The 27,237-nt window shown below is 39.4% G+C and overlaps 7 protein-coding genes across 8 annotated transcripts in view; 4 read left to right on the forward strand and 3 right to left on the reverse strand.

Moving 5' to 3' along the window:
• The window catches only part of LOC104786135 (probable methyltransferase PMT25), a 5,526-nt gene extending 4,853 nt beyond the window's left edge, over window positions 1-673 (forward strand). Inside the window, exon 9 of the mRNA XM_010511471.2 lies at window positions 241-673. Coding sequence (XP_010509773.1) covers window positions 241-469 — 229 coding nt within the window. The 3' untranslated portion in view covers window positions 470-673. The remainder of the gene's footprint in view (window positions 1-240) is intronic.
• LOC104788999 lies at window positions 918-2,196 on the forward strand. The gene has a single exon (XM_010514755.2). It carries the CDS (start codon window positions 918-920, stop codon window positions 2,094-2,096), a length of 1,179 nt encoding a protein of 392 aa, XP_010513057.1. The 3' UTR covers window positions 2,097-2,196.
• LOC104789001 (F-box protein At2g34280) lies at window positions 8,096-9,217 on the forward strand. Its single transcript, XM_019245563.1, has one exon. The coding sequence runs from the start codon at window positions 8,096-8,098 to the stop codon at window positions 9,215-9,217; it is 1,122 nt and encodes a 373-aa protein (XP_019101108.1).
• Window positions 9,893-12,718, reverse strand: LOC104786137 (WD repeat-containing protein 55). Its single transcript, XM_010511474.2, has 14 exons — window positions 12,519-12,718; window positions 12,384-12,416; window positions 12,234-12,298; window positions 12,041-12,128; window positions 11,886-11,958; window positions 11,521-11,627; window positions 11,312-11,411; window positions 11,073-11,149; window positions 10,922-10,970; window positions 10,782-10,828; window positions 10,613-10,683; window positions 10,446-10,501; window positions 10,244-10,373; window positions 9,893-10,149 (listed from the first exon to the last, which is right to left on the reverse strand). The coding sequence occupies exons 1-14, from the start codon at window positions 12,611-12,613 to the stop codon at window positions 10,079-10,081; spliced, it is 1,062 nt and encodes a 353-aa protein (XP_010509776.1). The 5' UTR covers window positions 12,614-12,718; the 3' UTR covers window positions 9,893-10,078.
• On the forward strand, window positions 14,467-20,322 carry LOC104786138 (probable serine/threonine-protein kinase yakA). Of its 2 annotated transcripts, XM_019245776.1 has the most exons (10): window positions 14,467-14,992; window positions 15,284-15,327; window positions 15,522-15,639; window positions 15,735-15,849; window positions 16,890-17,440; window positions 17,729-17,972; window positions 18,058-18,346; window positions 18,545-18,652; window positions 18,980-19,549; window positions 19,623-20,322. In XM_019245776.1, the coding sequence occupies exons 1-10, from the start codon at window positions 14,776-14,778 to the stop codon at window positions 19,821-19,823; spliced, it is 2,457 nt and encodes an 818-aa protein (XP_019101321.1). In that variant the 5' UTR covers window positions 14,467-14,775; the 3' UTR covers window positions 19,824-20,322. The 2 variants fall into 2 exon arrangements, with proteins under 2 accessions (XP_019101321.1, XP_019101322.1); XM_019245777.1 differs by lacking the exons at window positions 14,467-14,992; window positions 15,284-15,327; window positions 15,522-15,639 and having other exon boundaries at window positions 15,735-15,797.
• Window positions 21,640-23,930, reverse strand: LOC104786140 (U-box domain-containing protein 17-like). The gene has a single exon (XM_010511475.2). It carries the CDS (start codon window positions 23,774-23,776, stop codon window positions 21,659-21,661), a length of 2,118 nt encoding a protein of 705 aa, XP_010509777.1. The 5' UTR covers window positions 23,777-23,930; the 3' UTR covers window positions 21,640-21,658.
• Window positions 24,204-27,038, reverse strand: LOC104786141 (protein transport protein Sec61 subunit alpha). The gene is made up of 7 exons (XM_010511476.1): window positions 26,903-27,038; window positions 26,078-26,449; window positions 25,714-25,941; window positions 25,244-25,598; window positions 25,035-25,159; window positions 24,808-24,943; window positions 24,204-24,721 (listed from the first exon to the last, which is right to left on the reverse strand). Exons 2-7 carry the CDS (start codon window positions 26,419-26,421, stop codon window positions 24,482-24,484), a joined length of 1,428 nt encoding a protein of 475 aa, XP_010509778.1. The 5' UTR covers window positions 26,422-26,449; window positions 26,903-27,038; the 3' UTR covers window positions 24,204-24,481.

The raw sequence follows: 27,237 nt of genomic DNA on the forward strand, positions 1-27,237 counted from the left end.
ACGCGCCAGATACACTGCCGATCATATATGAACGTGGTTTATTTGGAATCTATCATGACTGGTGTGAATCATTCAACACTTATCCCAGAACTTATGACCTTCTCCATGCCGATCATCTTTTCTCTACCCTGAGGAAGAGGTAGATAGCATCACCGATTCTTTTTATTCTCTCTCAAATGCAGAGCTTGATGATCTGATATGATTTGATGAATCAAACCGTTTTCTTCTTTTGCATTACAGGTGCAACTTGGTGTCGGTAATGGCTGAAGTTGATCGAATTCTTAGGCCACAGGGAACTTTCATCATTAGAGACGACATGGAAACAATAGGAGAAGTTGAGAAAATGGTGAAATCCATGAAATGGAACGTTAAAGTGACACAGTCCAAAGATAATGAAGGCTTGCTTTCCATTCAAAAGTCATGGTGGCGTCCTGCAGAAACTGAGACAATCAAATCTGCAATCGCTTAAACTTTTCAGAAAGAAAAAGTAAAGCATCACTTGAATATAGTTTTCAGTAAAGTTGGTTCTTTCAGGCCTTATCAAATTCATTGAGAGATGTTGTATACGTAAAACTCTAGAACATAAGATCTCTTAAAATGTATACTTGTTTTGTTCTTATAAATTTTTTGCAGTCTCTTTCATCTTCTTATAAAATTTTTGCAGTCTGTTTTATCATTGGACTCTTGTCTATGATCTGATAATTAGCTTTTGTTAAATAATTATTGCTAAATAATAAGCTTCTGCTAAATAAATTTATAATAAGCTTTTTGGGCTACTCTAAAAAGAATCATTATAAAGGTTCCTCTGCTCATTTAAGTTTCTTTTCTTTCTGGCTCTTTTGCTTCTTTGTTCTCTCTCCCGCAACTCATATTTTTTTCTTTTCTTCTATCAGCATCTTGTTTTCCTACGCATAACAATGGTGAAGAATGGTCCCAGTCCGACGAAAACATTTTACTGCACAGAGAAAGAGGAATCTGAGTTACCGCCGGAGACTCTCCTTAATGCGTTGAAGGATGACATAGAGATTAATATCTTGAAGATATTCTTAGAGACAGCCTATGAATCCCTGCTGTTGAGTGGTCGAAGAAAGATGGAGGAGAAAGCCATTGAGAGTTTCGAAAGATCATCCCAAGTCTTCGTACAAGAAGAAGAAACACGTTCTTCAGAGGAAGAGGTGATAAAGCTGATGCAACTGATGAATCTTATGCCTCTTGGAAACAGAGAATCTCGTTTAACGGGTCTTGATGTTGATGATGACGGAAAGAGTTGGAAACTCGTGCGAGAAACTGTAGAACGCAGAGGAAGGAGATTCAAATGCGATCAAGAATTAGCTGTTAAGATGATATTGAATAATGCATCGAAGATTGAGTCCAGTTTCCAGGAGGCTTTGGAAGAAGAAACATCATCTTCTTCAATAAGATGGGGCTTTGCAGAGGCTAAAGACGAAGTGGTCTCTCTTGGATTTAAGTTATCCCATGCCCTCATCAAGATCACTCTATTGCGTGTTCATGAAAGCGAGAGAGAGAAACAGTTGTGGCTTAGGAATTTGATATTTGAGAGCTCTTTCAAGAAACGATCCGCGGTGATGTATTTGTTCGATTTTTTGCTCTACAAGTCTGAAGAGTTCGCCGAATGTGTTGTTATGGAGGAGAGCGGGAAAGATAATCCAAGTGATCTGAGCATTCCTGAACCTGAAGAAGATAGAATCGGACTTGAGCTACTTGACCGACTTGCTCATGCACTCTGTCGCTTACAATTACTGGCGACGAATCTTTCCTTGACAAAAGGAGAGTTGAATGCAGTAACTTCTGAGCTTCTTCAATGCGTTATGGATGTGAAATATGTGGAAAAGACCATTGGTTCTCTGATGAAGGGACGATCTCTAAAATTGAAACATAAAGCAAAACAGAGTTTGCCAATGAAGAAGAGATCTGAGACTATCTTCTGGGCGAAAGTGAATGGAGAGATGAACAAGTGTTGGGGTGAGTCTTTCTGGAAGTATGTTGAAGCAGCAAGCCACTTGGAATCTGTGGTTTCATCTCACCAAATCGTTTATGCACTCTGTAAGTTTTTCGTTTTCGGGTTTGAATCATAAGGATCAGTGTATCACTGTTACAGAGTAGGACAGAGAGAGAGTACTGCTTAATTTTTGCTGGTTACGTGACATACAAGGAATATGAAACCTTCTACTGAAACCACTGGAGAGTCCTTGTAGTAATTATATAAGCAGCTTTTCCGTTTTCTTTTCTATTTTTTTTTTTTGCAAACTCCATTCAAAGACCAGAGTTTATCTCAATGTTAAGTTTAAATTGATTCAGGCCAGGTTGGGAAAGTGACACTAGCACGTACAATTGCTTAGCACACATCTTTGTTATAATCCTATGTACACTGCATAAACATTTAACTACATGGAAAGGTAAGACTTAAGAGATTCTCCAAAGTCATTGACTCATTGTACCTCTGAGCTTTGCAAAATCTGAAATTTAAAAACGAATTGCTTGCTAAAAATTAATATACATAACATAACAAATAAATATGGATCCTATATATTATTAACGAATTGCCTTTAGGCACTTTATAAACTTAAAATTATTTCTTGGTGATCTTAAAATCATTTCGAATGCGTAATGTTACGCATAGTATATAATTTATATGACTCTTAGTCATTTAGTCAAAGAACATACAAATGTTGGGAAACATTAATGTATGGAGCACATTCTTATACAAAAATAATAAACTTATAGACTTAAACCAAAGGAGATGTCACATGTGTTCACTTAGATTACACATGTACATAACCATTTGATTAACAATAACATATTCTTCATGTTAAGGATACACCTTGATACGCAAGCGATATGCTCTTCATTACTCAATATTCCGTATCATGCTGTATATAGAATGTTCTGTTTATACTCTTTAGTCTAGAATGTTCTTTCTGTACAACTATATATATCTTTGTAAAGCTATCGTTTATGAATAAGACTCATCTTCTACATGGTATCATAGCGGTGTTAAAAGATCTCTGAATTTTTTTTTTTCCATCTCCCCGAGTCCTTCCTTCTTCTTCTCTCTCTCTCTCTTTCTACTTTTCTCTCTTTCTCTCTGTTTTGCGTTTTCTCCTCTCTTGTCTCCATGTCTAACACCGCTGAAGTCATTGATTCCACCCAAAGCTTTCTTAACATCAACATGAGCAATGTTATTAAGCTTACCTCCCTTAACTACATCACTTGGAGCCTACAGATCCACTCTCTGCTTGATGGGTATGACTTAGCCGGATATGTTGATGGTTCCACTGCTTCTCCGGCTCCGACAATTGTCTCCAATGATGCCACCATTCCGAATCCTGATTTTCTCAAGTGGAAGAGACATGACAAGTTGATCTACAGTGGTCTTCTCGGCACTCTTTCTCCGTCGGTGCAACCTCTTGTTACAACCACCAAAACTGCTGCTGAGATGTGGAGAACCGTTGCTGACATTTTTGCTAAACCCAGCAAGGGTCACATTCAACAGTTACGCCTTCAACTGCAACAATTCTCCAAAGGTGATAAAACGATCGATGAGTATATGCAAGGATTAACCACTCGTTTTGACAAGTTGGCTCTCCTCGGTAAGCCATTTGATCTCGATGAGCAAATAGAGGCAGTTCTCCGTGGTCTTCCTGAAGACTACCGCTCTGTTGTTGATCAGGTTAAAGGTCGTGAGGTCTCTCCCAAACTCACCGAAGTTCATGAAAAACTTCTCAACAAAGAAGCTCAGTTGTTGACCGCTGCTACTGTCGCACCTACCTCTATTCCTCTCACTGCCAATCTCGCCACCTCTCGCTCTCGTACTCATCCACACAAGTCCAATCAGCGTAATCATCAACAATGGAACAATAGGTCATCCAATACCTATTCCTCGCCGCGTCAAGACAATCGCTCTGCTGGTGGTTATCAAGGCAAGTGTCAGCTGTGTGGTATCTTCGGTCATAGTGCCAAACGCTGCCCTCAGCTTCATCAAGTCGCGTCGTCCACGGGTCTTCTTCCCACGCCCTCTCGTCCATGGCAACCTCGTGCCAATCTCGCACTCACTGCTCCACCCTCAACCAATCCATGGCTCCTGGACAGTGGTGCGTCTCATCACATGACTAGTGATGTCCATCACCTTGCGACTCACCAGCCGTATCATGGTGATGACTCTATTCTTATTGGTGATGGTTCCGGTCTCCAGATCTCTCACACTGGTTCACTATCTCTACCCTCTCTATCTCCCTCTCAAAAGCTACTGTTAAATCGAGTTCTTTGTGTTCCTCATATCTACAAAAACTTAATCTCTGTTTATCGGCTATGCAATGATAATAAAGTGTCTGTGGCATTCTTTCCTGCTTCCTTTCAGGTGAAGGATCTGAGCTCGGGGGCCCTGTTACTCCAAGGCAAAACTAGAGACGAGGTTTACGAGTGGCCGGCTTCACCAACAACTCTCTCCGCTTTCTTTGCTTCAACATCCTCAAAACCATCCTTAGTGGACTGGCACCATCGCTTAGGCCACCCTTCTTCACCTATTCTCAAATCTCTAGTCTCTAAATTCTCATTACCTTACTCTGAAACTTCTTCTCAACATTTGTTTTGTTCTGATTTCTCTATTAATAAAAGCCACAAGCTTCCTTTCTCAAACACTTCTATCACATCCACTCGACCCCTTGAGTATAATTTTTTCCGATGTCTGGACTTCTCCTATTGTGTCACTAGACAACTACAAATATTATCTAATTCTAATCGATCACTACACTCGCTATACCTGGTTATATCCGCTTAAAACCAAATCCCAAGTTCGTGAAACATTCATCCCCTTCAAAGCCCTCGTGGAAAACAAGTTTGGAACAAGGATTGGCACCTTATATTCAGACAATGGTGGGGAGTTTGTGGCCCTCAAACAGTTTCTGTCAAGCTCGGGTATCTCTCATTTCACCTCACCACCGCACACGCCGGAGCACAATGGACTTTCTGAAAGAAAGCACCGTCACGTGGTTGAAACTGGCCTCTCGCTTCTCACACATGGTGGTCTTCCCAACACTTATTGGCCGTATGCTTTTTCCGCTGCCGTCTATCTCATTAATCGGCTTCCAATACCGGTCATTGCCATGGAGTCTCCGTTCCAGCGGTTGTTTGGTTCATCTCCGAACTATCCAAGCTGAGAGTGTTTGGTTGTCTCTGCTTCCCCTGGTTACGACCATACACATCTCATAAGCTTGAGCACAGATCAACTCCATGTGTGTTCTTGGGTTACTCTCTCACCCAGAGTGCCTACCTCTGTCTTCAACCTAGCACTGGCCGTGTTTATGTATCTCGTCACGTTAAATTTGAAGAAACCCGGTTCCCGTTCAAATCAACTCGTGTCTCCTCCCCTGAATCGCCTCTTTCCTCCTCCTCTCCAGCTCCACCTTCTGTTGACGTCATTCCGTTCTCCCTGCCGCCACTCGTCTCGCCGCCGGAGTCTACACCTGGACCGTCGAGCTCCGCTCCTCACCGGAATACATCGCTGGAAATCGATTCCACAGCCACGGTAAGTTCTCCTAACTCACCTAGTGTCATTGCAGAATCCGATAACATCAGGCCCAGCTCATCACGAACTCCAGGCCCAAATCCTAACCCTATTTCACCCCTAGAGCCCAATAACATTTCACCTACTCACTCTGTTCGTAGTCCATCTCCATCATCTCCTTCCTCGACATCTCCTACTCCATCGACCTCTCAATCTCCCTCCCCCGAACCTAATCCAATTATCGTTCCTCCACCACCGATTCAAAATAACCATCCTATGCAGACCAGACGTAAAAACAACATTGTTAAACCAAAATCCAAACTCAACCTTTCCGCTGCATTATCCTCTCCCTATCCCACCGAGCCTCTAACCGTGAACCATGCGATGAAAGACAAGATTTGGAGGGAAGCTATGTCTGGCGAGATTGACGCCTTTGCCCGCAATCAAACCATGTCTCTAGTTCCGCGACCACCAAACCACAATGTAGTCGGCTGTAAGTGGGTTTATAAGAATAAATTTTTACCAACTGGGAAACTTGGCAGGTGCAAAGCTCGGCTTGTTGCCAAGGGATACAACCAACAGTATGGTCGTGACTACACTGAGACCTTCAGTCATGTGATAAAGGCAACAACTCTCCGTTTGGTTCTTGATGTCGCTGTGAGCTCTTCATGGCCGGTTCTTCAATTAGATGTCAATAACGCGTTTTTACAGGGGACTCTCAATGAGGAAGTCTACATGGAACAACCGTCGGGTTTCGTTGACAGCGACCACCCGTCCTATGTGTGTCGCCTTCACAAAGCAATCTATGGACTCAAGCAAGCTCCGCGTGCCTGGTACACAGAATTACGGTCCTGTCTTCTTAGTGATGGGTTTCAAAATTCTCTGGCCAACACCTCTCTGTTCATCCTCCGACGCGGCAAGACGTTTGTCTATCTCTTAGTATACGTCGACGATATTCTCATCACTGGTAATGACAATTCCTCAATTCAACGAGTTCTTCACTCCCTTGCTGATCGATTCTCCGTCAAGGATCCAGAGGAGCTTAATTACTTTCTCGGCATTGAAGCTCATCGCACTGCTAAAGGTTTGCATCTTTGTCAGCGCAAGTATATCATCGACTTACTTCAGCGTTACAACATGCTCTATGCCAAACCCGTTGCAACTCCGATGGCCTCTTCTCCGAAGCTTACTCTCAAGTCCGGTTCTCCTCTTCCCGATGGAACTGACTATCGCAGTCTTGTTGGCAGCTTACAATATCTTTCATTTACAAGGCTCGATATCAGCTATGCCGTCAACCGCTTGTCTCAATTTATGCACCGCCCAACTCAAGAACACTGGCAAGCTGCAAAACGGGTACTTCGTTATCTAGCGGGAACAACAACTCATGGTCTTTTCTTTGCTGCCAAGAATAACCTTGCTCTCCATGCTTACTCCGATGCTGATTGGGCAGGCGACAGGGATGACTATGTTTCAACAAACGCCTATATTGTTTACATGGGTACTCATCCTGTCTCCTGGTCCGCAAAGAAGCAGAAAACGGTTGCTCGCTCTTCCACTGAAGCCGAATACAGAGCTATTGCCAATACCTCTGCAGAATTTCGTTGGATTTGTAATCTCTTAACCGAGCTGGGTGTCTATATCCGTGTCATACCGACAGTTTACTGTGATAACGTCGGTGCCACCTTCCTCTGTGCAAACCCCGTTTTTCACTCCCGCATGAAGCACCTTGCTTTAGATTATCATTTCGTTAGAGGCCAGATTCAGCAAGGACAGCTTCGTGTATGTCACGTTAACACCAAGGATCAGCTCGCCGATGCCTTGACAAAGCCACTTACACGTGCACCGTTCATTCACTTACGTCACAAGATTGGAGTGTCTCCCGGCCCTCCATCTTGAGGGGGCATGTTAAGGATACACCTTGATACGCAAGCGATATGCTCTTCATTACTCAATATTCCGTATCATGCTATATATAGAATGTTCTGTTTATACTCTTTAGTCTAGAATGTTCTTTCTGTACAACTATATATATCTTTGTAAAGCTATCGTTTATGAATAAGACTCATCTTCTACACTTCATGCGGACATCTCAGGTCTTTTATCAGCAAAGCTTATAGTTATATTCGTAATTTTATTTACAACCAAACGTAACCGGAACAGAATATCAACCAAACGTAAACGTAACCGGAACTAACTAAGGTTGATACAATTACCAAACCGATCCAAAGCAAACCGGAATTCAATTATCAAAAGTCAAATCAAAATTTATAAGGATCCAAAACGGTATTAAAATTTCTATACCGAATTATCTGAACCAAAACCCAAACGGAACCTGAATTTAGAGTAACTGAAATGAGTTAATCAAGTTCTATTAAAAAATAATTTATCAAAAAACGAACCAAACCAAAACTGAATATATTTAGTCTAAATAACAAAAATATATTCGGTTTCCTTTTTTTTCTTTTCAGTTTACTAGTTGGATTGGGATGATTTTGTGTATAAATAAAGGGATACATTGACTGTCTTGACTCCCTTCTCTTCATCATTCAGATTCAAAGACAGAGAGATAACATGGACTTGCTACCCAATGATGTTGTGGAGCTTATCCTGGAGAGACTTGACGTGAAATCCTTGCTCAAGTTCAAGTCTGTATCGAAACAATGGAAATCCACAATCCAGTGCCGTGCTTTCCAAGAAAGACAGCTGATGAATCGTAGGCAATCAGGTAATCCAGATGTTCTTTTCGTATCTGTATGTGATCATTCATATCTATTTGATACAGTGTTTGAAGATATGAGAACGTTGGTAGTGGGATCATCAGTTTCTGTTAAGATCCCTACTCCTTGGGCAAAAAAACGCTTGTACAATGTTTGCAAGAGTAGCTGTGACGGTCTGATATGCCTCCACGATGCCAACGTTCCAAATATTGTTGCCAATCCCACCACTCGATGGCATCGAACTTTCCCTCTTTCTACCTATCAACGACTCAGATATCATGAAGACAGGGTCAGTTCAACTCCATGGGCTAATCTTGGGTTCGGTAAAGACAAAACCAATGGCACATTCAAGCCAGTTTGCTTATATAACTCTGCTGAATTTGGCGGCCTTTACAACGATGACAACAGCACTACTATTTGTGAAGTTTTCGATTTTACCACCAATGCTTGGAGGTACGTTGTCCCTGCGTCCCCCTATCCGATTCTTCCTTATCAAGATCCTATATATGTAGATGGGTCACTTCATTGGCTCACTGAGGGTGAAACGGCCAATGTCTTGTCTTTCGATCTTCATACCGAAACTTTCCAAGTCATGTCTAAAGCTCCCTTTCTCCATCACCACCACCACTCTAATAGAGACTTGGTCATGTGCAACCTTGATGATCGTTTGTGCGTATCCGAAAAAATGTGGCCCAAACAAGTGATATGGTCGTTTGATTCAGACCGGGGGACATGGAATGAAATATATTCCATAGATCTCAATATAACTTCCTCTTGGTTAGGGAAGCACAGATTCTCACTCACACCACTAGGAGTTGTGGACAAGGACAAGTTATTGTTTTGTGAACCTTTAACTGGAGATCCATTGCTAACACTAGATCCCAAAACCAAATCTTATGAAATTGCTCACGAATTTTTGTATCACACTAGTGCGCTTCCTCTTTGTTATTTCCAGAGTTTAATCACTATTCTTTGAAGCTTATTATTTTCCGAAACATTGTAATTTCAATTTTACTAATAAATTTTCTCAATTGATTGTAGATATGTACTACTAGTATACTACTAAATCTGCATGCTAAATGTTTGTTTACGTAAGATTACTTCTTACTTATTATATGGTTTTGTTTCTCCTTGACCATCTTCTCTATTTTCTGATGAAGAAATTAAACATTCAATCCTCTTAGCTAGTTTCCGGGGCCGAGGAGGTTCCTACTATTGAGTTGACCCATTTTCTTGATGCAGTTGGATTTGTGTAATGCAGATTCCGCAATTGATTCTATTGTAATCGCTTGCTCTCGCCTTAATCATATCATCTTGCGTGGAGGTGATGGTTCAAATTAATTGTTCCTTTTGATGGTTTAATATTTGTATCCATTGGCATTGAGAAAAGTTGTATACATAAAACTCTAGAACATAGTAAGATTGCTTATCAATTAGGTATAAAAATATTTATTCAAGATAACTTTTGCGTTGTTCTCATGAAAGAAAATAATGTTTTGCTGTCACTTTCTTCTTTGTTATAGTTATCAAATGTTCAAGATATATACTACTAATATAGGATTATGATTGAATGTACTGCTGCGTTACTTCTTCAAAAGTTATTCGATGATGTTAAATATGTAAAGTTATACTTGGAGGCTCCTCTTGTAAGGATTGCCACATAAATATAATTCTCTATGGAGTTTCATAGTCTTACAGTAATGAATAAATACTAGTAGTAATAGTAAAGAGATCACTGAGAAAAGATGAAGTCGGTCCTTAACAATACTGTCAGAATCAAGTAGACAATCCCAAGTATGAAACTGGTATACTTTCCAAACTGAATCTGAAACAAAATCTACAAGTCTGCGAAGAAATTATTTGTAGAGTCCAGAGTATTCGATTTACTTTTTGTTTTCCTATTGGTGCCTGTAAAGCAAGAAACACTCGAGATCAGAACATTTTATCTCAAGGAAATGTTTAAGATGTTCCAAAAAGTTCTGCAGGTTTCTCTTTAGTTTACCTTTGGAAGACTTGGGAAGATCATTGTCAAGGTCCATCCCATCGTTGTCACTGTCACTGTCTCCTGCAGCTCCAGATGCGTTCCCCGAGTTCCCATTAGAACCTTGTAGAATCTCTTCTAGGTTCCACAACTTCATCACCAAAAACACAAACATGTAAATCATAACTGATAAGGGCTCGAGTTTAGAGAGGATAAATAATACCTTCAGCATACTATCATGAGCTGTGCTAGCGAGAAACTTGTTATCATGTGAGAGAGCTGCAAGAGAGATTTTAACAGAAACAAAAATTAGAGGTTCGTTCAAGACCGAGTACAATAGTCAAAAAAAGAGAAAATGTTCTTAGACATAGAGAATAGAATCCTACATACCGAGATCTTCAATAGGGAAGTCGTGAGCCCCAATAGGCTGTATGATTCTGTTGGGCAGTATTCCAACGAGGCTACAGAAGAAAAAAAATGTATATAAAACTTGACTGAGTAAAGTAAAGATAAAGAGTAAAGAGCTTTCTCCCATGGAAGCAGAGTTTTTTTCTGTTACCTAAGTATTCCATTATCACATCCAGTGATAACTCTATCCTCATCAAGCTACAGCATAAAAATCCACAAGGCTTCCATCAGTAAAAGGGCCTCTAAAGCTACAGTGACCATATGCTTTAAAAAAGTGTATTATCATCTCACCTTTAATAGAGTATCAACTGAATTTGGAGATAGATCAACAAACCGATCGCTGTAGATAAGACAAACGTTTCAGACAGTTAGGTTTTGATACAAACAAGTTTCCAAAGCCTTAAACCATCAACGTAGGTAGTGTTAGAGATATATGACTTACCTGCAATCCTTGAAAAATCCCCATGAATACAACAAGAGATTACCATTCTGAGTTCCACTGATAACTTTACGGCCATTCTGAAATCAATCAGGTAAGAAGCAAACGATAACACATACATTAGATAAGTGGAAACGATGTGAAGAGAGAAGAGCTTGGGATGACGCATCATAGCTACAAATACTTTTCTGTTTGATAAGATATATTAGTGAATAAATTACACAGGAATATAATGGAATTACCTTCATTATAACAACAGAAAGTAGTTCATCTTCAGAAAATTCAGACTGAGATTGGAGCTTACTAGTTCTGAGATTACAGACGGACAGAGTCCCATCTCCACTAAACAGTGTCAAAGAAACAAAAATAAATGATATAAGCAGAAAAGTCTTATATGAAAACTCAAAAGACACTAGCTTAACTGAATCAGATGACTACAAAAAATCCAAACCTTGTTGCCACTAGTTTCATTGAATCAGATGCAAAAGTCATGTCACTAATGTAATCCTCATGTGCATTAAACTCATGAGAGCACGAGCGCTGTCTCGTATCCCAAACCTGAGGAGATGAACATACATTATCATAAGTTATGATTTATAACACAAGCACGTAATTTCACTCCAAAAGAGTAAATGCCCCAAATGAATTGCCCAAAAAACTTTAGACAGAGAATACTAAAATTCTTGAGGCTGAAGACACAAACACACACACAACTACAATACTAAGGACCACAAATCCTAATTCTTCTCTCACAAAAAAATTATAGAGAGACCATCAGAGTAGTTGGAATAAAGACGAAAAGGGAATGAAACAGACCTTAACGCAGCCATTATCATCTCCTGAAGCGATAGTTGTCTCAGTAACATTAATCAAAGTATTAATAGCATCCCTACAAGACCAATGCGAAAAATTCTCAATTACCAGTCAGCTAAAAATGTATCCAATATAAGAAACGAAAGGGAAATGCATACTCGTGAGCATTCTCAAGATGAGCAACACTAGTACCAGTCTCCACATCAGTAGCTAGAATGGAGCAATCAGCTGAAGCAGTGACAACTCCTAAAACCCCCACCAAAAAAAAAAAAACATGTAATTTAAAGCAGAACTCAAGCATTGCTAAGATATGAGCTCAAATAGTTCGATACGAAGGTTAAAGAAACAAACTTTGGCCATCATCAATGAAACGAACAGCTCTGCAAGACTCCTTATGTGCACGAACTTTACGTTCCCTACACAAATTCAGCGATTCCCTTAAGACCCACAATGAAAGACACAAACTTTGCAGATAAAAAAGGAGCTTTTTTTTTTTAATACCTGACAAGTGAAGAATCTGAGTCGTATCGGTATCTGCAAAAGAAAAAGTAAAGTTGGAGAATTTACATGATTGGTCTCTCTGATTCTTGTGAACTGGAAAAACTAAGGAAGAGGGAAAAGAGAAGGGGCTTTTACAGATGCAAGTGGCCATCGATGAGACCAGCAGCCACTAGATTTTGCGATGGATGGAAGTCGATACCGAAGGCGTTAGCTCCCAAATCGATCTCCATATCACTACTACCCGAGCGAGAATCTTAATTACAAAACTGCTCCCCACAAGTACATAGACAAGTGAGTAAAGAAGAAGAAGGCCGTCGCGCCGAATTGAGTAGGGTTTAAGGTTTTTTTTTCCGAGAGATCCTCTGTTTTCTAATTTTGCAATTAGGTCCCTCGGATCTTTGGGGGTTTTTTCACTGTTTTGCTAACTTTTACAATTAGGACCCGTTTCTTTTTTTAATCTTATATTTATCGATTTTTTTTTTTTGCCTATTCTAATTTCCACCTTTAAAATCTAAAATTTAGTTAGTTGATTTTATAAGGAGTTTGTGTGTTTGTGATGCTCATAAGTCATAACGACTAATTTAAGTTTTTCACCAACTTTGGTATTTTAATTTTCTGCATTAATTTCAGATGAATCATGCTCTTTAATTGTTAGCTTGTTTTGTCAAAGTTTATAACTAAGATGAGCCATTATTAGAGTTCGCACTACCTTTGTTCATCTGCTTCTTGGTTTTTATAGTAGCCAGGTTCACGATTATGCTGCCAAATGATAGGTTATTTTTGGTCCATCTTGCGTCTTGTCAGAGTTCTTTTTGTTGTTGTTAAGGTTGTCAATAGTGTGAAAACTGCTCAATCTTGATTATTCGTATTGACCATGAGGTGTTTGTGCAAAATGATCTTTATATAACTACCATTAAGACAGGATATTACTTAGAAATAAGATTCTTGGTAATGATACTGACTTCTAAATTCTAATCAAAATAAGGCACAACTTAAAAGAGTAAAACCAAAGATTTGGGATGGGATATATAAACAGGGGTACAGTAACAGTTAGCTTATTATTATGATAAAGCTACCAGTGTCGCAAAACCTGTTTTTTAAAGTTCAATTTATGGCCTGAATTACGAAATGTCCAACTACATTTATAACTTTGGACATCAGATACCAAAGGCATTATTATTATGCAATATTACCTCAAAGATGGATATTTAATAAGTTGGGTAAAGAAGAAGAGGTCAGATGGTAGTGCATGTCATTGATTCAACACTATTGGTTCAGATTTATAGACTTTGGATAATTATCCTCATTCCTCTTCTCCTAGTTTTTTAAAAAAATTGATGTGACTACTAGAGGAAAAAAGAAACGAGAAAACTCAAAAGTCAGATAATGAAGTCAATCACCATATTGAATTCATCGTAATGAATGCAAATAAGACTGGGGCGACAATTACATATCATCACTTTTTTGATTCGTCCAACATAAGCTAAATTAAAAGGACAAAAGACTAAAGCAGACCAATGACGGTACTGAGACAGAAGTACGGAAGAAAAAACCTTAAACTGGGTAAAGGTACATGTACATCTTATAAACGCAAGTGGTTTTAAGGTTTAATGTGAAGCCTCCTCACCATTTATATACACATCAAATAAGCATGCTCTGAGTTTAGGGTTTCACATCAAATAAAACGACGCCGTTTGGGTTTATTATGGGCCTCTTTCTCTTGTTGATTGATTGATGATGAGGCCCATGTGTTTCTTACAAAAAGCTTGACTTGAGTTGATATACCAAAAAAAAAAAAATTCTATCCATCAATTTTATAATTAAAAAACAACAAATCATAATGTATCAGAAAATGAGTTTTCTACTCAGGGAGGGATAGTAAAATACTAAAATGAGTTGGTGCACGGACCACATTGTTAAGTTTCTTTCATGCTACACACACAAAAACTAGAGGTTTTACGATGAGGTGATCTCGAATGGGTATGGAGAAGATAGTGATATAGATTCTTATCAGTAATCATAGGCTAAGAGTAAGAACAAAGGCAGTTCTTTTGGTTCTCATAGGCTAGAAGATGTGATTAGTTGTTATCAATACTCTCTGTTATCAATATTGAATTCGAACACAAAAATGATTATGACAGTAAGTAAAAAGTCTTGTAACGATTCACCAGTTAAAGAAAAAAAACACTTTTTGTTGTTTCGTTTCGTTTCTGCTTAAAACCTTTTACTGTACTTGGTGGTCGTCATCTTCGTCTTGTCTCCTCTTTGGTCGTCTTCTCATTTTTATTATTTTCACAAACAGTGAAGACAAAAAGAGCGGTTTCGATTTTCTTCTTCAGATCTGATTAGGGAGGGAGAGAGAGTGTGAGTGATTGAGCTCACGACGGAGAAAATGAGCGGCAACAAGATCATCGTCGGCGATAATGGTGGTAGGAGCAGTGTCGGAGTCAGGAAAAGCTCAAACGGGATTTCTGATATCCCGTCTGTGTCGAAGAAGATGGTTCAAAGTTTGAAAGCAATTGTAAACTGCCCTGAGGCTGAGATCTATGCCGTCCTCAAGGACTGTAACATGGACCCTAATGAAGCCGTCACTCGCCTCCTCTCCCAAGGTTTCTCCTTTTTTTTTCTTTTCTTTTTACTCCATTTTTGAGCTAGTTTAGGGTGAATTGGGTATCGGAGATGGTTCAGGGTTTTGTATCTCTTCTATGGAGATCTTGCTTTGAACGCTCTACAAAACTGGTTTGTTACTTGAGAAGTTTGTTATCTTATTACGGTTGGATTTGGGGGTTTATAGCTAAATACAAACGAAAGTTTCTGTCTTTCCAACATTTTAGTCTTCGTTGAATTGATAAGCTAATGTCTTTTTCATGATTCTGATTCTTATTCTTTTCACTATTCAGATCCTTTTCACGAGGTGAAGAGCAAAAAAGAGAAGAAGAAAGAGGTAACGATCCTATGTTCTTTTCTAGTCCTGTGTTGGCATTTCAAATTTGAAAATACCAGTTTGCTGCACCTCTGTTTGCAAGCGTTATGCTCACTCCCAGAATACTTGATCCTAGCTATTTTTTAGGTTTTAGGGTAGTTTTTATTTCATTTTATTGTACTGTTGAAGAGTTTATATGTTTACTTGCTTTTCAGATTAGGGATATACCGGATTCCCGGTCACGAGGCTATAATAACACTTACAACCGTGGTAGTAGAGGTGGTTCTGATCGTTATACTGGACGGAGTGGAGCTACCCCTTTCAGCTCTAGAGGTGGTTCTGACTTTTTTGGCTTTAGAATTCTATATATCAATAAAACTTACTTAATACTAGACGTGCATCCCTGTTCTCATGTTTCTATTGTTCAGAGTCAGGAAGCGTCCAAGTAAAAACTACAAACAAGAGGGAGAGCGGGATACAGTCTAATGCAGGTTCTTATTCTTCTACATCTGGTATATCGAGCCACCATCAGATACCACACAGGTTTTCCTTTGAATGATCATTTCATCTTTCTTGTCTGCATAGCTGCATGATGCAGCAAGCGTAATTAAGAGCATATGGTTGTATCAAAATCCATTAATAAACCAAGAGAAGAATATACCTTAGGACTGTCCGAAAAACACATACACAAATAAGTTTATATGCTGGTTTAGTGCCTCAAGAATATTCTGTAGCTGCTTTGTCTTATAAGAAGGATGATATTTCTCTGAAGAGATGCTAGTTTTCTTGTTCCCTCCTTCATATTTGGCAGAGAAATGGCCTCTGAAAACAAGCAGCACCAGATACTCCTCTGCAGTAGAATTAGCTTGTGGCACAACAAACCCCATAGTTGAGGGCCTTGAGGCACTAAGAAATGAATCTGATTAGGATTAGCAACTGTGTGTTTATGAAAACAAACTTTCTTGTACTGCTCTAATGGATTCTGATACTATCCTGTGTTCTCTTTTTTCTTTTTATTTCTTACAAGTTGAATGCAACTGTACAAGTCGGTAGCCTGCTCTAAATGAATACTTGATTGTGGACTTCTCGACCCATATATGAAAGATTGCGTTGGTAGGATTTAGTTAGTAGGCTTTCAGACCAACTACTGCAGAGTGGCTACACTAATAAACAGAGCCTTAATTGATTCTGACTCTGAATGGTTTGAAGAACTATTTAGGTGGCTTATGGCTCAGTGGTAGAAGTACAGAATAATCTTAGTGTACCATCTCGAGTCATGATGTTTGAAAGTGTTGTGCTGATGCTAAGCAATCTTCCATGTACAGTTGATGTTTGATTTGATAGAAATATAAGTTTTAACAAAGTAAATATATTTGATTTGATACAAAAGAAGTACTAGTATATAGAGTATTTTTGACATAATCTTGTACCTCTACTGAAAAGGTGTCAAGACCTTACTTTGCCATATTTTTTCACTTTTCCATGATTTAGTTTTCCTACTTCTGCATCTTTGAGAATTATAGTTTTGTTCATCTGTACATTTGTGTTCCAGGTTGCTCATGTATGTTGTATATATTTTGCAGTGATTCTGTTGCTAAAGACAGTAAAACGCCAATGGGCACCTCGGGGGGTGAATTATCATCATCACATTCTGTTACTGGACATCAAACAGGATGGTTTGGAGCTTCAGGTCAGATGTCTATGGCTGACATTGTGAAGATGGGTAGACCTCATAACCAGACAACAAACTCTCAGAAAAATGTCGATATGCGTTCTGAGGTAATTCAGGAGCATGGAATTGCTGCAAATCAGCATGTACCTGTGAAAGATGAATGGCCCTCAATGGAGAAGCCAGTGGCTGCTAGCACTTCTTCTGTATCAGTGGCACCAACTGAAGAAATATGCAATGGTGCAGTAGATTTACAATCCAGTAGAAGAGATCAACATCCGAAGGGCCAGTTGGAAGACACACATTTAGCAGAAAATTGTCTCTTTGGGAATCTTGGAAGAGATCATGTGCAAGCTGACACTTTAGCTGGTGGAGCTGAGGAAGATGACTCTGTAGTTTCATCTGAGTATGATGATAATCCGCACAGATACCAAACGCAGAACAACCCTGTTGAGCACCAGAAAGGTAAGTATTTTTACAACATGTCTATCAGAAGAATGCTGTATACTTATCATAATTGCACATACTTTGGCAGATGCTTGTGTGATTTTTCTTTTGATGATAAATTACACCTCATTGGATGTGTGTCATGAATAACCATGTGTCTCTGCAACTTGATAATTTTAGGCGTCGGGGGTAGTAAAAGGATCTTGCCTATTCTTTTGTTTTCAGATTTAACATTAAGGTTGACTAGATTATATATTTGTTTGCTCTTGATGTTGTCTTATTCACTGTGTTTATATTCTTTTGCAGATGAAGACGAAATTTCGCCTGTTGTTGCCAACCTTCAAGACTTGAGCATAGAGAACCATGATCAATACTCTTCTCATGATGAGGATAGACCTGCTGTCCTGATTCCTGATCATCTGCTACTCCATACAGAAGAGTGCTCACAGTTAAGCTTTGGAAGTTTCGGAGGCTTTGGATCAAGGCCTCTGAGCAACAGCTTAGAAGAGGCTTCTAATGTAGCTCCACAGATTGAACGTGATGATGCTAGGTATGCCCTTATTTCTGATTTTCCTTTTTCAAATAGTTTCTGGGACCATTTCCTTTATACTAACCAGCGGTCGTCTTGTCCACAGAAATACCGAGTTCTATGGAGATGAACATCTAGGAACCATGTCCAATGGACATATGGTCCATGCGTCTTCTGCCAACAATTATGATGTTTCCTCAGAATCTAAGCAAGAGGTTTTGTTGCCAGAAAACCCTGAAACTGCTCACCAGGAGAACCAGCACTCATTTGCTCAGCCGGGTCCTGAGTATGCATATGAAAATGTGAAGCAGCAGCAGCCTAATACTGCATTTGATGCTTCACAGACAAGCATGACTAATCAGATGCATAATCTTGCTTCATTAACAAATGTGATGGTAAGCTACATCCCAAGTGCACAAAGTTTTGCTGCTTATGGTTTTCTTTTGTAGCTTTTAAGAGAACCTTGTATTATATCATATTAGTGTATTTGTATGGTTTGGTGATCAAATGTTCATCGAAAAGGTAGTTTTGTATGATGCTAGAAAACAAAGATAGATTATTCAAACTCAATTCCAAACGCTCTATTGGTACAGAGTCCAAGGGAGCTTGAACATCAGTATAGCCCTTTCCCAGGCGTACAGTCTATGCCGTCAAGAAGCAACGATACCTCACTAGGTGGCCAAAGCATTTCCATGCCAGAGGTGATCCCTTTACCTGTAGACTGAATGTTTTTTTAATCGAAGAATATATCTTTGTTTTCTTTTGGATTTTGTTGTGAACTCGGTGAGAAGAAACTAGGGATCTCTTGTTAACGGTGCCCATGACCACTTTCTTGTTCGCTTGATGCAAAGCAGTAATACTTGCAAATTAGGATTTCAATTTCGTTCAATTATATATGTAGTGTCTTTCTAATGAAAAGTCATGAAGGTTTATTTCTTTCTTAAATATAAAGTTGGATGTTGTTCATCAAGATTGTGTACCAAGGTTGTTTGATTCACAGTGTTGTGGTTATATTTTCTTGCATGCAGGCACTCAGAGGTGGTGGTGGTGTTCCAACAGCACAATCAAGCCATCAGAACTTTTCTGTTGCCAATATTGTTACTGGACCAGCTCTTCCTCAGCAAATCGCAATGAATCCATATTCTCAACCCACATTGCCTCTGACTCACTATGCCAACATGATCGGTTATCCTATGATACCTCAGAGCTACCCATACATCCCATCGGCTTTTCAGCAAGCATATGCTGGTAACAACTCATACCACCAGTCACTAGCTGCTTTGCTTCCACAGTATAAAAACAACACTTCCGCCAGTAATTTGCCTCAGTCAACAACTACTACCCCTGCTTCCTCCTCTGCCTATGTGTTTGGGAACTCAAGCAATGTTGAAACTGGAAACTTCCTTCTTAACCAACAACAACAGGCCGCTCCTTCTGGGGCGACACTTAGTTATGAAGACGTCCTGAGTCTACAGTACAAACAGAACAACTATCTATTGTCACTTCAGCAGCAGCAACAACAGCAGCTACAACAACAACAACAACAGCAGCAACAACAGCAACAACAACAGCAGCAGCAGCAGCAGCATCAACAACAGGTAATTGTTTCTCATTTTGACACTTGCAAAAGATCCTTGTTTTGACACTAAACGTGAAATTGTTTTAACTCAGAACGAAAATTTACCTATGTGGCTTCATGGACCTGGCTCTCAAACCATGTCGGGCGTCACCGGCAACACGTACTACAACCTTCAAGCACAACAACAAAGTCAGCAGGTTCGCCAAGCTCAGCAACAGGAGCAGCAGCAGTATGGATCGCTTGGTTACCCGAACTACTATCAGTCACAAACCGGAATATCAATGGACCACTAACAGCAAAACCCTAGAGACGGTGGCTCGCAAGGTCAGCCCTCAAAGCAAACCCAGCAGCAGCAACAGCACTGGCAGAACTCTTACTAGGGTGGTTTTGGTTTTCTCAGGCTCATAGTTTGGTTACTGGTCATGTAGCCATAGCTATAAAATCTGATAACCAGTTAAATAGGTGTGATAACCAGTTAAAATCTGATAACCAGTTAAACCAGCAGAAAAAGGATGGATCTACACCTGGTCACTGACTCACTGTGAGTTTATTCACCTTTTGTTACTTGGGGAATTTGGACAGTGAGACAAAAGAAAAAAAGCAATAGTTCATGTGTGTCTTAAAGCTTTGCCATGTATAGTAGTTTTCAACTATTTTTTTTTGTGATTTAGATTCTAATGGGGTTAGGGTACAAAATATGACTAAAGAAAGGTGTGACCTGTAATCTCTTTAATGACAATGTCTTGGACAAAAAAATTTGTTTTTGTACCAAAGTGAAGGTGACTCAATACAGCCGGTTGTATAAACTTTTTTGATAATTTGTGTCTGGATATGTACAAAAAGCTAGACAACCGATTGTGCCAATAAACTTATACAACCAAGCTCAATCAAACAAACTTTATAAAATAATTTGTTATCATTTTAAAATATGTAAATTAAATATTAATTCTAATGCATTTTTTTTCCCTCCAAAATTACTTACAACTTTCAATATCAATATCTTTAACCTAACACTTAAATAGAAAGATAGTAAGTCATTTAATCTTTTCTTTCCTATGACATTTTGTTTTTGAAAGTTATCTTACAACATTATTGGAACCCGACATTATTACAAGAATTAGCACCTTAACTTTGAAAATTATTGAAACTAGAATCGTCAACATATCCAATAAAATAAAACAATTAATGAGTTCGGATAATATAATCTTAAAAAAAAAATCTTTTGAATCTTTAAAATTGGTAAAATATATTGTCAAAGTGTTCACCAAAATAGTTGGATTAGAGGCTGATGAGGATACATGACACAGCTTTCCTTAACTTAAGGAACAAACAAACTATAGTTAGGATCAATGCACGGCGGAATCAAATATATAAAAAACCAAAAAAAACATTATTAGTTTGTGAAAAAACTGCACCAATAAACAAATATCTATTTAAAACACACATTTTCAAGCTTATTTTTATCTAAAAACAATCAACAATCATAATAGTAGACTAATAATCAACTATTTGTTCTTTTTCTTTTGTTCAATATTTGAGTAAAATAATTCAAATTACTATTATTAGATCGAAATCACAACGAAGAATCTTATAACTTAATTACGTGGTCGATTTATTAATAGAGAATAACATACCAAATTTGAATTAAATAATTTAGGTTGGTGATTAAAAAAAGTTGATTTAAAAAAAGGTTGATAGATTAGATATTCTATTTTATTTTCTTTTCAATTTAAATTATAATTTAACAAGTCATGTAGTTCCAATATACATAAGTTTACTATATACAAAAGTTTATATATATAGAGTATAGACCATTTAAACTTTTTTCATAAAGAATTGAATTTAGGCAAAGGTTACTATTCTCTTTCATGTAGTCCATGCAACTAAAAAACAAAGAAACAAACAATAGTTCCAGTGTCTTTAAAAGCCTTTGCCTCTGCTTCTTCATTGTCTGTTCTAGTAGTTTTCAACTTTCTATGGTTTCAATTCTCATGTGTTTAAACCTGAACTTATTTTGATTGCGATTACTTTTATTTTAAAGGCTAAAAATATGTCAAATTAAGAACATGTAAATACATCACAGAATATTATAAGATTATAGCAGCAGTACATATATATTTACATAAGATCACAAGACAGATACGGGAACAGAGATGGGTGGTAGGGAGACATGGGTTTCAAAACCTCCTTCTCTATTAACAAACCGCATCATTGCTGTGTTTTCGCACCCGTCAAGAAACAAACCAAGGAGTGCAGTCGCTTTCCGCTTACCTCGGTCTGTACCCGTGCGCAAAACCTTTTCGGTCAAACCAGTAAGAGCCGGTGCTCTCACCACCTTCTCCACCACAACTGCTCCACCGTTTACGCAGAGATGTAACAAGGTAGCAACCGCATTTTCTTTCCCCCTTGGTGTTCCACATCTCATCAGTTCAATGAGCCCCGCTACAGCTGATTCCTCTCTCCCTATAGTCACTGCTCCTAACGAATGATTCGCTACTACAGCCAACACTACCACCGCTCTCTCCGCCACAGCCTCGTCCTCATCAGCCAAAGCTTTCACTAGAGCTAACACTCCTCCCGAGTTTATCATCTTACTGTGATTATCCGGATCTCTCCATATACCACTTAAAGCTTTGATCGCATCTTTTCTCCCTCTCGGCTTTCCATTTTGCAACAGCAATACAAGTGATTCGATGCAGCCATCAGCGTTTGCGATAAGTTTCCTATATTCATGTACTGTAGAAAGACAGTACAATGTAGCTGCTGCGTTCCCTCGAGCTTCCAAAGTAAGACCCGATGCGAGAACACTCACAATAGACTCAAGGCAATCATTTTCATCCCTGAACAGGCTCTTGTTTAACTCGCATTCGCATACAGACAAGTTAAGCATTGCTGTAACACACTGCTCTTGCACAACAGCGTTTTGGGATTTAAGAAGCTTAACCAAATGTGGGACTGCACCTGCTTCTGCGATCAGTTCACCTCTCTCCCTTACTGTTTTGGCTAAAAGACGGATCTCTCTTGCCGCCACTACCTGAGCTAACTCTGACTCACCAGCTAGATGTTGTATGAGAATCAATACAGTAGCTTTAGTTGCTGCCATTGAAGCTCTCGTTTGCATAACCCAAACAGGAGACTCCTCCTCTGGTGACTCTCCAAACTCCGTTGCTGCACACCAACGCGTTATCAACTCTCTCAAAGCTCGGTTAGGAACGATACAGGAAGAGTCCACAAGCTTTTGTCCTGTTTTAGGACAAGTAAAGTAACCTTCTTCAAACCACCTAACGATTGAGCTACGATCATAAGTTTGTCCAGTGGAAACAATCACAGGATCTTTCATCAAACTAAGAGAGATTGAGCAAACAAAATCCTTTGGTAGTGTCGTAAACGTTTCCACCATCTCCTCCGCAACTAAACATTTCCTCTGTTTCTTTGAGCTCTCAACAACACTCCACTCCACTCCATCTTCAAACGCAAACAACGAATACATGCAATACCGTGTGATAGACACAAACGCGTTAACCACAGACCTTGAAGGCTCCAAATCATCACAGTCGTGTTTCGAAATCTGCTCTTCTAAAAACTCGATTTCATCTCTGCAACTTTTCGGATCCTTAATCCCTAACTTCTCAACGAAGAAAGATCTCAGTTCATCCGTATTAGGTATTTCGCCGTTCTCAAATCCGTTGAGAAACGTATAGAATCTTTCCCGTAGCAGTTCCTCGTTGTGATCAACGAACAGTGTCGTCGATTTAGTTGCTTGTTGTTGCAAAAGCTCGAGTTGCTCTCTAATGTCGTCGCTTAGATTGAGACTGTTGAACGGGAAAACATCTAAAAGATTCGAAAGATCCCGATTCAAGTGATGGAAAAAGTCTGAAAGCGATGGGGTTTGTAGTAAAAGCCATAGCTTACTGGATTGAGCACAGTACTGGAGAAGTAATTTAGAACGGTGGAGGAAGATATAGAGCTCTTTAAAGCACATCACCGCCGTCGAGTCCCAACCTGAATCATCGCTAAGGTATTCGAACAAGACGAGTAATACCTCAATCTTCCTAATTAGGGAACGTGCGTTTCTGCGTTGGAAAGAGAAACGTACGCTGCGGAAGCACGAGACGAGCTCTGCTGATACTGAAGCTAGGGTTTGAACGAGAGAGACGTCGGAGAGATCAACGGTTGTTACCAAAAATGCTTCCAGTGACGGCGAGGTCCTTAGTCGTAAGGATGTAAATATCGCCTCTGTGGCCATGTTGATGATGGATATGGCTACAACACCAGTTGTAGCTCGTCTTGTTTTTGCCCAAATCAAAACAACCCTAAGGTCTCATATATTTAGGTAGAAGAAGAAGAAGAAGAAGAAGAAGAAGAAGCAGCTTAAAACGCGTTTGGCAGAAGCTGAAAAAAATGTCTTCGTTGTTTTCAATGCTGAAATTAAAGTGCAAGTATGTAACATTGTAACGGATCATACTATTTAGTCACACTGACCATTCTCTGCATTAGCTGGTTGTTGAGATCAATTACAGTTTGGAGATTTTGTCTGTGTTCTCCATACGGTATTTATGTCATCTGTTGAAAGTTGAAACCCAATTTACTTTTCTAGTGCAACAACGCATGGCTCCGACAAAACATTTCACATTGGTTGGTTTGGTACGAAGAGATAATAAACTGCTTTTGAATTCAAAAATGTAAAATTGTTTATTTGGTCAAGAGTGAAATTCCTAGAAACATTACATTAGAAAAGCGTCTATCACATAAGTTTCTTTTAACTTGTAAAAAAGTAACAAAAAAAACGTAAACGACTAAAGAGAAAATTTCATTTAAACAACAAAAAAACAGTAGTCTAACCCCAAGTGCCACCACAAATTGTCTGTTTAAGGTGCGCACAGAAGCTAAAAGCCTCTTCTCTGCTCTGCTTTTTGCCTCAGCAAAGTTTTACACCTTCTTTTAAGCTAACTTAGAACCCGAAGAATCCGAGCTCACTGGCCTTTTCCTTCTCAAAGGTCTCGAAGTACTGGTATATGATGGTGACAGCCAACAGAATTCCAGTTCCCGACCCAATGGCTCCCATGAAATCAGCCAGAACAGTGAGTGCACCGATGCACACTCCTCCAAATGCCGCAGCTGTTGGGATGTACCTGTTCAGTTCCTTCTGTAAGTTTGACTCTCTGTGTCCTGGCATAACCATTTGTTGTTCCTGTGATAAACATAATTTTTTGAGTCAGATATCCAACGCCATGCAAACATACGGGTTTATGTATCGAGCTGTTACGATTTTAATACCTTGAGCTGCTTAGCTACATCCCTAGCAGAAGATCCAGAGACTTCAATCCATGTCTTTGAGAAAAGAGCACAAGCAGTGAGCATGAACACAATGTAGAACAGTGCATGGAACGGGTGAGCCGCCATATCCGAGAAGCTGCAAACATCATAGTAACATATATTAGTCAAACTGGCTTATGCATACCACTTTGATCGACTAAAATGAATACTGAAAGACACTGCATTACCTTGCTGGAGCTGTGATGAGATAAGCCAGACCACTAACTGGAATAGATTGTCCACTGTACTCAGATTCTTTCCACTGTCCCAAAAGGTTTACAAAGAAGTTTCCGCTGAACTTCCTGTAGAGAAGCTGTTGACCAAAAGGAGGAGATTTAATGTCAACACAATGTCATTGTGGAGAAAGTCACATACAGTGAAGCGCAAGATTCTGTACCTGAGAGATGAAGTAAAGATTTGAGACAAGAGCGGATTGGAGGATAATGGGCATGTTAGAGGTGTAGAACAGCTTGATTGGGTAAGAACCCTGTTGTCCACGGGCATTCTTTGATCTCACAGGCAAAACCACGCGGAAACCTTGGAAGTAGATCACAATCAGGAAGATCAAGACTGTGGCAAGCAAGTTGGTAACATTTGGAAGGTTTTGCCGGTAGAACGCTTGGCGGAGAGCCGCAACCTTGTTGGACTTGGTTATCAACATATGGAACAATGCAATAACAGCACCTTCAAACTCAGCTCCACGCCCGGTGTTGATGGTAGTTGGGCTAAATGCCTTCCAGATAATGCTTTCACTGCATATCACCAATGAAAACTATTATGAATCCAATATAACGAAAAGGATCTTGTCATAGGAATCCAAAACATCAAGGATTGGTTTTTAAAAATGAGGAAGAGAAGTTGACCTACCAGATGTTGGTGGCAATGAAAAGGGAGATTCCTGAGCCGAGACCATATCCCTTCTGAAGGAGCTCATCAAGGCAGATAACAATGATTCCAGCAAAGAAAAGCTGGAGGATGATGAGAATGGCATTTCCAACACCAAGCTGTCCAACGGGACCATACATTCCAGAAAGAACATATGCAACAGCCTCACCGATGGCAATCAGAATACCAAGAAGCTTCTGAGCGCCATTCCTACAAAATAAGTTCAAACACAGAATAAGAACTACAGCAACGACAAGGTCAACTCAAACCAGACATAAGAAACAGTTCGACTAAAGCATGTAACGTAATGTCCATAATTCATAACGAGGAAAGAACCAACACTTACAAGAGGGCACGATCCTCACGAACATTGTTGTCAACCTCAATAATCTTGGAACCAGCCAAAAGCTGCATCACAAGTCCAGATGTAACAATAGGAGTAATACCGAGTTCCATGACAGTCCCACGGTTGGAAGCAAGAATGACACGCATCCAGTAGAATGGATCCGCACCGGTCGTGGAATGAATTCCATAGAGAGGAAGCTGACTGCAGACAAGAAAGATGAAGAGAGAAATGACAGTGTAGATAACCTTCTCTCTGAATGGCACCTTCCTGTCAGCACTCTGAACCTCAGGCAAGAAAGCCAAAAATGGCCTCACCAAATGCAAAACTCTAAACCCTCCTCCCATTCTAGTACCCGATCAAGTTTCTATGCTTCTGTATAAATCACAAACCACAAACCAAGTAAGCTTCAGAAACTTATAAAAACTACACAAATCGAAACGCATGCACCACATTTCATAATCTAAGCTGCAGAATTCGAAAATCATTCAGTTTTTGGCAGCTAGGCAAACAACATCAAATCAATGAATCTGCACAATTTTGTAAACTAAGTCAAATCATCTGACTCAGTCGATCTAAAAAACCAGATCTATAATAACTTTCCGATCTACACCGTATACATACATATAAACTCGATACAGATCGGTAACTAGAAGACGCGAAACAGATCTAAGAACATAGATCAACAATCAAATAGATCTGATTAGAACACAAGATGCGAAGCGACTCACAGCTACTCAAGATTGGAGAAACGAAAACATTCACTTCCAAGGAGAAAGCAATTGAGGGAAAATGGAAGAAGAAAGAAGAAGGAGGAGGGAAGCTTACGATATGTAGAGTAGAGAGAAAACAGAGACCGATCAGCTCCGAAACCAATGGGCTTCGATGGATGGATAATTTTTATTTTTTTCCCCTTTCCTACGGAGAAAGAGCGTTCTAGTTTTGATGGTCAACTAAAGACGAAGGTCACCTTATAATCCATTTTTCCCATTTTTATTTTCTTTTTAATTTTTTTTTTTTTTTTTCTGCAGGGTTATTGCCAAATCGTGGCGACGCGAGGAAAAATATGCTCGACACGATAGTATAACGAATCAGTGTTCGCCACGTCAGCTTTATGTTCTTTTATTCAACGCAGATTTGGGCCGAGGTTTTTGTTTTGTAAG

Source organism: Camelina sativa, chromosome 5 (genome assembly GCF_000633955.1).
Source record: "Camelina sativa cultivar DH55 chromosome 5, Cs, whole genome shotgun sequence".
NCBI lineage: Eukaryota > Viridiplantae > Streptophyta > Magnoliopsida > Brassicales > Brassicaceae > Camelina > Camelina sativa.

Bases quoted from the DNA above. Each gene is read 5' to 3' on its own strand.
- LOC104788999 (XM_010514755.2), top strand. From the start codon at position 918: ATGGTGAAGAATGGTCCCAGTCCGACGAAAACATTTTACTGCACAGAG.
- LOC104786137 (XM_010511474.2), bottom strand. From the start codon at position 12,613: ATGGAGATCGATTTGGGAGCTAACGCCTTCGGTATCGACTTCCATCCA. The intron at 11,150-11,311 runs GTAATTCCATTA...GATTGATTTCAG, and splicing joins TTTCTGTTGTTATAATGAAG to AATGGCCGTAAAGTTATCAG. The intron at 10,971-11,072 runs GTAAGTCATATA...TCTTATCTACAG, and splicing joins GGATTTTTCAAGGATTGCAG to CGATCGGTTTGTTGATCTAT.
- LOC104786141 (XM_010511476.1), bottom strand. From the start codon at position 26,421: ATGGGAGGAGGGTTTAGAGTTTTGCATTTGGTGAGGCCATTTTTGGCT. The intron at 25,942-26,077 runs GTAAGTGTTGGT...CTTATTTTGTAG, and splicing joins CGTGAGGATCGTGCCCTCTT to GAATGGCGCTCAGAAGCTTC. The intron at 24,722-24,807 runs GTATTAAAATCG...TGTTTATCACAG, and splicing joins ATGTAGCTAAGCAGCTCAAG to GAACAACAAATGGTTATGCC.
- LOC104789001 (XM_019245563.1), top strand. From the start codon at position 8,096: ATGGACTTGCTACCCAATGATGTTGTGGAGCTTATCCTGGAGAGACTT.
- LOC104786140 (XM_010511475.2), bottom strand. From the start codon at position 23,776: ATGGCCACAGAGGCGATATTTACATCCTTACGACTAAGGACCTCGCCG.
- LOC104786138 (XM_019245776.1), top strand. From the start codon at position 14,776: ATGAGCGGCAACAAGATCATCGTCGGCGATAATGGTGGTAGGAGCAGT. The intron at 17,441-17,728 runs GTAAGTATTTTT...ATTCTTTTGCAG, and splicing joins CCCTGTTGAGCACCAGAAAG to ATGAAGACGAAATTTCGCCT. The intron at 18,653-18,979 runs GTGATCCCTTTA...TCTTGCATGCAG, and splicing joins AAAGCATTTCCATGCCAGAG to GCACTCAGAGGTGGTGGTGG.